The sequence below is a fragment of the Brugia malayi genome, assembly GCF_000002995.4.
Source record: "Brugia malayi strain FR3 genome assembly, contig: Bm_v4_ChrX_scaffold_001, whole genome shotgun sequence".
NCBI lineage: Eukaryota > Metazoa > Nematoda > Chromadorea > Rhabditida > Onchocercidae > Brugia > Brugia malayi.
In genome coordinates this window covers 13683166-13694116 of record NW_025062479.1, presented here as the reverse complement: position 1 = coordinate 13694116, position 10951 = coordinate 13683166, and the positions used below count along the sequence as shown (strand labels likewise).

At 29.3% G+C, this 10951-nt stretch overlaps 4 protein-coding genes and 2 non-coding genes across 6 annotated transcripts; 3 read left to right on the top strand and 3 right to left on the bottom strand.

Moving 5' to 3' along the window:
* Positions 1–5: 5 nt before the first annotated feature.
* Positions 6–2629, bottom strand: Bma-rps-4 (40S ribosomal protein S4, putative; the record flags this gene model as incomplete). The annotated part of the gene is made up of 5 exons (XM_001892757.2): positions 6–135; positions 565–761; positions 1100–1302; positions 1486–1674; positions 2557–2629. 5 exons carry the CDS (start codon positions 2627–2629, stop codon positions 6–8), a joined length of 792 nt encoding a protein of 263 aa, XP_001892792.1.
* Bma-mir-5879.1 lies at positions 2285–2365 on the bottom strand. Its single transcript, XR_006228161.1, has one exon. It is a non-coding gene; the product is annotated as a pre-microRNA Bma-mir-5879.1 (primary transcript).
* Bma-mir-5879.2 lies at positions 2287–2362 on the top strand. The gene has a single exon (XR_006228162.1). It is a non-coding gene; the product is annotated as a pre-microRNA Bma-mir-5879.2 (primary transcript).
* Positions 2630–3467: 838 nt separating the features above from the next.
* Positions 3468–4199, top strand: Bm9029 (Cell wall protein DAN4 precursor, putative; the record flags this gene model as incomplete). Its single annotated transcript, XM_043074765.1, has 4 exons — positions 3468–3490; positions 3679–3735; positions 3995–4064; positions 4155–4199. 4 exons carry the CDS (start codon positions 3468–3470, stop codon positions 4197–4199), a joined length of 195 nt encoding a protein of 64 aa, XP_042930699.1.
* A 353-nt stretch (positions 4200–4552) lies between these two features.
* On the top strand, positions 4553–5518 carry Bm9030 (tail component encoded by cryptic prophage, putative; the record flags this gene model as incomplete). Its single annotated transcript, XM_043074764.1, has 3 exons — positions 4553–4861; positions 4958–5291; positions 5454–5518. 3 exons carry the CDS (start codon positions 4553–4555, stop codon positions 5516–5518), a joined length of 708 nt encoding a protein of 235 aa, XP_042930698.1.
* A 979-nt stretch (positions 5519–6497) lies between these two features.
* Bm9031 (Uncharacterized protein) lies at positions 6498–7547 on the bottom strand (the record flags this gene model as incomplete). The annotated part of the gene is made up of 4 exons (XM_043074763.1): positions 6498–6513; positions 6820–6835; positions 6904–6994; positions 7500–7547. The coding sequence occupies 4 exons, from the start codon at positions 7545–7547 to the stop codon at positions 6498–6500; spliced, it is 171 nt and encodes a 56-aa protein (XP_042930697.1).
* Positions 7548–10951: the final 3404 nt, after the last annotated feature.

Genomic DNA, 10951 nt, shown 5'->3' with positions numbered 1-10951 from the left:
TTGATCTAAGCAGCTCTTTTCTGTGCAAGCCGACGATCCCGTTCTTCGGCAATAGTCAAACGGACACCTTTCGTCGGCCCTGGTAAGCTTACTATAGATTTAGTTCCTTTTCCAATAATAAACACGTTATTTAACCTAAAAAATAAGTAAATAAACACGAGGTATGATAATGCGTAAAGTACGCAGAAGCAAACATTATTTGCAAGCATAACTGGAAAACAAAACTGAACCAAACTAGTAGTTCAAAGAAAACTAGCAGAACATTATGAAATCAATTTTAAAAACTACTTCAGCAAAAGGAAGTCTATTTCCTAATAGAAATACTGTTCGCAAGCATACTATTATTAAGAAAAAAAAAACTAACCTGGACCGGTGGTTATGCCAACCAGGCCCCGGCCTTCTTTAATCAGCTCTATGGAGGGATATGTTGTGCTTCGCAAACAAAGCGTGTGATGAACTTAGAGAATTTTAGAAATTCCATTTTTTTTGTAACCTCAAAATTTTCTTAGCTATTTCATTCAAAAGACACAAGTAATTTTTTCCGGATTGTCCTCCTACACTTACCGAGTGGCAAACGAATGATCAGCAGCATCTTTAATGTGCACAATATCAAATGAGCCCGGATGCTTCTCACGATGTCCAACAATGCCTACACGACCCATGTTACGTCCACCTGTTACCATGCACAAATTACCTTGGTCGAATTTAACGTAATCACTCATTTTACCGGTTGCAATATCCACCACTATTGTGTCATTTACCTGAAATTTTGGAAAAGTGGCAAAACGCTAAACAAAAAGTTTTAGGGATAAAAGGATGAAAAAATGTGTAAAATCTAATTACCAGCAACCTTAATAATACCACAGAAGATCAAAGAGACAATTTCAATGGCAAGGCCGCCTGAATAATTAGGAAACCGATAAAAATTGCACAAAAAGATCACAAATCTTTTGATTCCCAAAGCTAAATTTAAGCTAATGTTCCATCGCTTAACAAGCACGGATAATGTATTTACAAAACTTAATTATTAATGCAATATTGCTAATAGCATGTATTTTTTCTTTTTTTTTTTTTGAAACCGCAAAATAAGACAGCTAACCTTAACATGAGGATCTGGATAACGAATGGTTCGAGCATCGTGGGTAACAATAAAAGGTACGCCTTTTGGCCCAACGCATTTTTTCACTATTTTGCACAGTTTAATATTTCCTTCCTGTTCTGTGATACGATGGGTAGCATATCGTCCTTTTGCGTCATACAACAAGCGAAAAGTCTCGTTTGTCTTCTCGATCCTGATTACATCTAAAAATATTCAACAAAACAAGATAAATCTGTCACTCTTAATCAAGCATCTGAAATGATTAAACAGTAATGTGCCATCTGAACATATCCCACATTATATAATGTGACACTCATCCAGTCTTAATATAAGAATCTAAAATAAATGTTCTGTAATGAAAACTAAATACTAGGATAAATATATACCCATGAATCCTGCAGGAAAGCGCATATCTGTTCGCACCTTTCCATCGACTTTGATTAAACGCTGTTTGCAAATCATGCGCGCTTCATTATATGTCAGTGCATACTTTAGTCGATTACGCAAAAACAATATCAACGGGAGCGATTCACGCAATTTATGTGGTCCACACCTTGGTCTGGGAGCAAAAACACCTGTAAAAATTCATTTCAGTATAAAGACTAATTCTTCAAGCAAATGATCATCAGTTTCCAATGTATCTCTTAGATTACATTGCAAATGAGAACTTGTCTGACTCTTTCCTTGTCCAAGTAGCTTTTTCACATTTCAAGTCATACGATTATTTGAGGATAAAACCTGTGAAATTTCCAAGGCAGCAATTTCAGAAAGTGCCGCGAAATATTTATCATGCTTGTATCAAACGGTAATTCCATTAACTTCATCACTAACTGCTGCATTTCAATTTTTTCTCATTTTTTCACAACGGAACTGAACCTGAACGATTTGCCCTCCAAACAGAGAGACTGACAATCGACCATCAACACTTTAGATATCCCATCGAATTACCGTTACGAAACAATATATTACAACCACATACTAATATCATTGAAAAGTTTTCGAGAGGATTTTACACTAAATGGAAATGCGATTAATTCTCTTGACTTATTAATAGTGAAAGTAACGATTTATATATCATTATAAGTACAATTACTTGCACATTCCCAGATCATGATAAAACTGCACAATTAACATGGGTCATCGGAATATGACTGAATATTCAACGTCATTTCAGCTCGATGGTAATAAAACAACCTAGCAGGAAAGACTCAACTATGTGCATCTATATCTACGCATAGTTGAGTCTTTTCTGCTAGACTGATTCACATTATTTTTGACATGTCTAAGCGCAATCCACATAGATCATTAGAAAGTAGTTCAACATGCAGGTCATTTAATGTCCAGTAATATCTGGACTTAACTATTACTTTCTTCTGCATAACATACTTAATGACAAAACATTTATGTATGAAGAAAAGGTTTTGAAGAAAAAAAATGATTAAAAGAAGACACCATACCTCCAAGCTTATCTAACATCCAATGTTTCGGTGCTGCAAGGCGCTTTAAATGTCGCTTTGGTCCACGAGCCATATTTTATACTCTTTACTTTACTCGACCCTTAAAGGACCCTTAAATAAAAACACTTCCAAACTTGAAACGATCAGCTGAAAGATTAATAAAAGACAAATCACACCTCGAATTGAATGCACTTATTCATATTCTCATACAGTTATGACAGTTCAACTTCTGAAACTATCCCATATCCGAAATATTTCCAGCAAATGCAATAAACTCAAAGCGAATCACCCCCAGGAATGGCACAACACCCACCCCAACGCACCAGAAATCTCTTCGCAATACCAACACTTCAACCCTTTAGGATTATACTACGCATACTGTAAGCGGTTTGAAAGTTCCAGCAAAAGTAACAGCACTAAAACTGGAGATAATCCAAGGATAGAACAGACTACTATCTTTTAAGCGGTATAGTTTATTCAATAATTCATTTTTACAACTTTTTTAATTATTCAGAATTAATTACTGAGCTGTGAATAATAACTAAGCTTAATTAGTGCAAAGTGAATGATTAAGCGCAATTAGTGAAAAGCATCCGTCTGTTAGTAAATCATAATGTTTAACAATTATATAAGCATAAGATGAGCTATGCGTAGATGAAGTATGAAAACTTGATTGATATCTGTGATATAAGAAAAAAAGGAAAAATATTTTTTGATAAAATAATTAATAAAATAATTTGCACAAATGCATGCAAAATGTATTACTATTTAAGCGTATATACAATGATAAATTTGCAAATGCAAGAAAAAAATTATAAACATCACTGTTGCATGGCATGCATTCATCATTTTGCATTAAACATGCAACAGACATTTTAAGTCAATGCTAAATGCTATCGCACATCATTTTGATGCTTTCACGTAAAGCCAAAAGGTTGGATTTGTTGAATCTATGAAATTCTAATCCTATTTGATAGATTAAGTAAGAGTGATGGGGAAAAATAAAGGGGAAAGTGAACTTGACATAACATGATATTCCGTGAGATTAAATCTCCTATTTTCTCTTGTCTTTATCTTTTGAAAGAGTTTAAGTCTTTTAATTGAAAACATGTTTATTTACAGCATATTATTGCTGGAACCAATATCTTCCAAATTGCTTTTTACCTGTGAAATGTGCGAGTCAGTAAAAGTTTAAAATTTCTATTCTGGTTGTTAAAATTTTCAACATATTTTCCCTTTTCATTAGTTGCCAAGGACTTGTATAAGTAAAGTTAGACAAAATCTCAACTTTCCGTTATCCGAAAAGTTAATTCCAGAAAGCGCCATATGGTCAAATGAGGAATACGTCTGAGATTTTCTCAAATTGGACTTGCTTTCTGCAAGCTTTTTTTTAATTTCAGTTTTCTTTTTAAACAATTTTACCAGAAATAAATTGCAGAATAATAAAGGATACGAAACAAACTTCTGCCATTATTATAACCGCTCTTTTAATAGCGATGATGGTAAAGGTGAGAATTCGTTTCAAAATGATTTCACTATCATTTATTATTCAAATTTATCATTTATTTTTGTTTCAACTGATAAGTGATATTTTGTAGGCTGATATCACTGATACTCTCACATCAGGTATGAATTACATTTAATTTAGCTGGCAGTTGAAAAAATCTTCCCAACAATTCCTCCAAACCATTCCTTCCAAACTTCTGCATCAAAGTTCCTAAAAGAACATTTAATTAAAAGTTCGACCATTTCCCCCTCCAATAAAGATGGTTTTGAAAAATACAAGTGGTAATTGATAAAGAAACCAATAAATTTCCTATTTAATTTCTTAAATTTTTGTTCAACAAAGTCCTATATATAAAATTTTATGAAAAGTTGTACGAACTATAGAAATAGTTGACTATGGAGATAATTACATTACCTTTTGACAGACACCATCTATACAAATTCATTTGGTATTGCTTTTGTCTTTTGCACTCGTACAACTTTTCATAAAATGTCAATGCTTATTGAGCATTTTATGCAATTTAATGCTTTCGATACGAAGCGGCAAATTTCGAGGTATAAACGCTCTGAAGTAAAGATCAGTGAAACCTCAAAAACCACAGAAACGGTTATCGAATCTCCAGAAGCGGGAAAGGTTGGCGAATCAGATACTAGAAAAAAGATTACCAAATCGGTAGAATCTGAAATCGCAGACACCAATACACCAGTAAGCACGGGAAACCAAAATTTCGACAAAAAACCGGTAACTAACAGAAAAAATCGACCACCAAAACCTCATCCGAAACAACAAAACCAGAAGGTTTTATAACTCAGACCACCAAAACCTCATCCGAAACAACAAAACGGATCAGTGAATCCGAAGATTACATAATTCGATTAACCGACGTCGTGTCAGAACACCTGGGTGAATCGGGTAACTACAGAAGGGGTTACCGAATTAATGGAATCTGAAATTGTGGTGACTAATGTTGCACCAGAAACCACCGAGAAGATCAGCGGATCGCTAGATTTTGTAATTCCCAGCAATGGAACCGGTCAAACGAACATTACAGAAGGTATTCCTTCTGTACCAAAAGAATTCATTGGAGATGATGGTGACGTTGGACCACCAGGATCACCTGGGCCACGCGGTCCTCAGGGTCCTCGAGGTGATCCTGGGCTACGTGGAAAACAAGGGCCTAGAGGTGATCCCGGTCCTCCTGGTGATCACTCTATACCACTATCATATGGTTTGTCTAAACTTTACAAAAGCAGAAAAATAACAATTTTGCCTTTCATCTGTTGATGGTTTCATTCGATCCCATTAAAAAACTGAAAATTAGAGAGCCGAATAGTCTGAAATTATTGCTGCGTTATTAAAGTACAATTTGTAGAAAACATCAATATTTCAGGTGTATTCACAATGGTGGTATCACTTTTACTTATTATTCATCTCGGGTCAATTTCATTCGTTTGATCTTTGTGAAATGATTATTCGTCTGAATCACTTGATTGCTTATTAATTTTAAAATTATCAACTTTTGCTGTTGGGTATTAAGTCATATAATGTTATGATATGATAATAATTAACGATAAAATAAAAATTGAAAAAAAAAAAAAAAAAAAACGATTGTTTGAGAGAGAGGAAGGTAACAAGTGAATACCGGAATGCAAATTTCTTGTTATCGAAAAAGATGAGAATGTTTGAAGGAAACTTCTTGCTGTATTATCGATGCATAATTTTTTTTCCTACGACATTTGCTTATTAAACTAATAAAAGTTGTTCAGTGGGAAACGGTTTGTATTAAAATTATGAAAACTGATTTGGTTCCGTTTTTCCGTTTTTAACACATGTGCTAGGACAGCTAACATTACTGTTACAATACACGAATGAATTAATTTAATTTGTGCAATAAAAGTATTTGAAAAAATGATGAGTAAATTCGAACTGATCCTTTAACAGAACAAAGATGTTTGGAACAACAAGTTGAAATGACCGATTTTTTGAGTGAGTAGTGACATTGAGAAAGGAAAAGCAATCATCATGGGAAAGGAGTCAAGTAATTATTATGATCTGTTGTAGCGGTTCCTTATCAATCGATAATATTTGATGACAAAAAAAAAGAAAAAATTGGAAGCAAAAGAAGAAGAAATTGATATTAATTGATAATAGCATAAAAGTTATTAAAATTGTTAAAGTGAAAGAAATAACTATATTAAGAAAATAAGAGTTATTAAAAAAAAAAGAAAAATTATATAAGTATTACGAAATTACTAAAATTTCGCTCTTTTCTGGCTTCATTAATTAGATTACAACGATTAGATGAATTTTTATTTGTGGATAACCATTATTTCATAATAATAGAAAAAAAAATTATTAGCAAAAGATATGAATAAATGCTGACAATAATATCATAAAACTTATTAAAATTCTATTTCCATTGGCTGTTATTAGCTTATTTCTTTCTGTTCCTGAAAAAAAAAAAAAAAAAGATTTTTTGAAGAAAAAAATAATTAACGATGTATGTTTGATAACACTGATAACATTACTAAATTAGCAGTCAATACTTTACTTTATGATGATCAGAAAAAAAATGGAAACCGATTTTTGTGCATTTCTTGTGAAAAATCAAATAGAAGTTTCTCCTTTTTTTATTCTTTATTTTTTGAAAGGAGGATGAAAATTTCATTTCCTGAAATTGTTTTTTCTTTTATTATTGTTTTTTTTTTTTCATCAGTGATTAAGAGGATTATGAGGATCAGTGAAAGTATGCTTACCTTAAGATCAGTTCACCTTGTCGGGATTGCCCTTTGGACCTCGAGGGCCTTTCATGCCCGGTTTTCCGGTCATTCCTTGAGGACCTTTAGGTCCTACAACACCTGGTTTACCTGGTGGCCCAGGATCGCCTCGTGGACCTTTAGGACCTTTGATATATTTGACGGCATATGAGATCTTTAAAACAGGTGAATTCACTTCTCTCTTTCTCTCAAAAAAAGAGAATGCATACAGAGAATGGGGAAAAGGAAGAGTGAAAGGAAGAGAGAAAGAATGAAAGAAAGTAATGGGCAAAATTCATTGGTAAATTTTATGTTTACTAAAATTAATTATGGAACAACACGTGCACTTATGTTAATAATGTTAAAAGAATAAATTAAGGTATCATTTTTTGCTGTAGAATTCGAGAGATTTTCGTTATAATTAATTTTAAGATTTTTTTAAACTATAAAATGAACTGAATTCTAATAAAAAGTTATTTCTTAAAAAAATGAACAATGAAAAATTTTTAAATCTTTTGATAGTTCTTAATTAATAATTTCATTGTAAAATTTATTATACCTAACTTTTAATCCGATTATGCATGTATCATCAATAATGTAATTATTTAAGATTAATTAATTATTTGAGAACAAATTTTGATAATTTTTTGATTGTAAGAAAATTTTTCATTTAAACTTACGCTTAGTAAAAAAATTATATGAAAGTAGAAGATAGCAATATTTTTCATCGTTTCCTTTTCCCCTTTTCTTTTTCTTTTCTTATTTTATTTTGTTTTCTGCCTGAAACCAAGACATTTTAATGAAATGTAAGGAATGTTTTTTAATCCAAAATATTGGAAATTAATAGATGAAATTGCGCACTTCAATCATTTGAATAAGCAAAATATAATAATTGTAATGAAGTGATTAGCAGAAGACAATAAAAGCTTCTATAAAAGCTTAAGATTATGCGTGTAAAAAATAAATGCTTAAATAAAAGCTTAAAAAAATAAAAGAATAAGTAAAAGACAATATTTATTTGGTGATAGCTTTTCCAATCTATTTCAATGCAAATCGATAAATTATTTATTTCCAGATCATGCAATTTAATACCATATAATTTATCAAATTGATGATATTTTAAATAATATCATTTTTTTTTTTTTTTTTAATTTGCTAAAAATATCGAGGAAATAAATAATGCAAATAATAAATGAATAATATTTGTGAAAGGAAAGAGAAAAAAAAAAAAGAAAAAAGAAACAAACACTTAATTTGATCAATTCAAAGTGCTGATTAAAATTTAATGCATAAATGTTAGCTTTTATATTATTAATTTTCTTTTGTTTAATTTTATTGATAGAATTATTTTTATATTTTAAAGATTTTTGCATATTTTACATTCATTTTATTTACAATACATTGATAGAAAAGACTGAGAGAATTCCACAATGCTTAAATTGTTTATCAAAATTTATCCGAACATCTACCACTTCGATTTTTTTTTTTTTTTTGTTTCATTTCGTCTTGTTTTGTTTCGCTTCTTTTTTCTTTCTTTCCTTATTTATTTTTTGCTTTTTTCTTTTTTTGTGTCATCTCTTCTCTAAGATCTTCAGATTTCATCCATTTTTCATTTTTCACAATCTCCTCTTTCTCCTTCACAAATAATTTTTTTTTTTCGAAATAACTATTTACATTTTATTTAATCATTTATGTACTTATAGATTATTCTTCGTTTGTGCAAAAGTTCGATATTTAAGAAGTATTGGAATTTCACTTTCATTTTCTGAAATGCCATTGATAATTAATGAACTTCATTAAGGTAGAAAAAAGAGGAAAAAGAAGGAAAATTTATAGGGCAATGAAAAAATGGGAAAAATACTGCACTTACAAAGATAGTCAAATAAATTTATTTCATTTCAAATTCTTTTTTTCAACGCGATTTTTCCGTTTATTGCTTAATTTTAATATTTAACATTTAACAAGTAATATTCCCTCAAATTAAAATTATAACATTATTCTCATTCATTATTAATTCAAAATTTCTAATCATTTAAAGGCAAGCTTAAGGTCTAGTGATAATTTTATATTAGTTTAATTGATTATTACATATAATTATATTTTTTTCGAAAAAAAAATTTCACTCCAATTTATCAATAATATTAAATATAACATTAATAAATTATCATAATTATTGTTGTTATTACATATAAAAATACTATTATTATCAATAAAATAATCACCATTTAAAACAAAATTCTAAATCACTTGTCATATGAGAATAATATGCATTTGTCTTCACATTCATATATTATTATTATCATAACATGCTATTCATTGTTGCTAGGGAACAACGATGACAACAAGGACAATTTATAGTTGGGATAAACTGCTAAAGGAAAATGAACTTTTATTTCCAATGTGATTGTTACATCAAAGACAAATCCTTTCGCTTTTTTTATCTTTTTCCTTTTCCTTTTAATTTTCTTTCTTCTTTCGTCTTTCTACTCCTTCAATTGCATTTTATTGTCGTCTAATATCATTTCTGCACAACTCAGCAATTTTGTTTAAATCTAATTTTTCTTTTCAAAACATATCGAAAGTTTTTTTTAATGTTTTTTTTAAACTTTAGGCCTTTTCTTAAAAAAAAAAAAACAGTATTTTCCTATCTCCGTCTTCCTTTCCATCTGTCTCTTTTTATGCAGTTATTTCGATTGATCTAAAATTACAGGAACGAAGGATTATTATTAATCACTGATTTGAAGAGTAAAATTTATTTAAAAATTTGATGCAATAGCGCAATATGCTATAACTAATAGCAATTTTGTTTACAATAAAAAAAACAATTCAGTAACAATAAATTGATAAAATTAAAAAAAAAAGAACTAATTTTTATTGGAAAAACGCAGAAATAGAAAAAATTAAAATAAGCCAAATCTGATATTTCAGTAAAATAAATTGAAACATATAGTATAAATCACTTATTTATAAAATAATTGTTAGTTTTCAATAATTTTAAACAGAAATTAATTTATATCATAATTTTATATTAATAATTAAAAACATTCAGGATTTTCTTTCCAAAAAAATTTATTTCCAATAATTTAATTGATATAACCTACAATTTAATTTAATAAAATGTTATTTCCTATCAATTAAAGATTTTTTCTTTTTGATCTAACGATTATCATTTGCAAAATTTAATTTATCAATGATTTGATAACAGGAAGGATGAAAGAAACGGTAAAAGAAAAGCGAAAAAGAAACGAGGGACAGAATGAAAACTCTTTTTTTTTTGCAAAATGTAATTTCACAACTTTTTTTTTTTGCGTCCGAATTTGCAAAAGAATTGTTCCATCATTTTTTCTACAAAATGCTTTTTATCGTTCCTTTTTTTTGGTAAATTTGTTGTGTGGCAGTTGTTGAACGATTTTTTGTTGTTTGAAATTTCCGTTTTTTCTTTTTTCCAATTTTAATTTAGTTTGTATTTATTTGTGAAAATTTTTTTCAGTGGTTTTTAGTGTAATTAGAAATGATTAAGAGCTATAATGATTAATTGTAACTTTGTTTTCAAATTAATTTGTTTAATAAACTTTTTTACTATGTTTGATTTTCCATGGAATTTGCTTTAAACTTACTCATTTGTTATAAGGCCTACTTTTATTATTAACAGTAATTTTATCGCTTAAATGCAAATAGTAAATAATTAAAATTCTAAAATATGACTTTTCAATATTATAACATCTAATTAACTTTCCAATTCTAAGACATTGCATAATTTTTTTCCATATATTTATAATTTTAGCGCATGCCATAAAAAGCCGTCATTAAAAAAAAAAAAAAAAAAAAAAAAACGAAATAAAACATTGTAAATCGATAAAACTGTAATTTTCGACTGAATTGAAAACTTTGAAATGTTTTGCATCAGATTTTAATTTCGTTTTTTCATTTTATGAAGTTTCATTTTTGCTGATGCTGATATATTATAATCAATCTTTTCTTGTTTTTATTCTCTTTTTGCAATAATCCAAATAATATTTAATAATGAAGTGCTATAGGTATAAATAATGATAAAAGCAGTGTCAAGAAGTCATAGGACAAATGATGAAAATTCATCAGGGAAATATGTCCAATATTCATCTTATTCATCTGT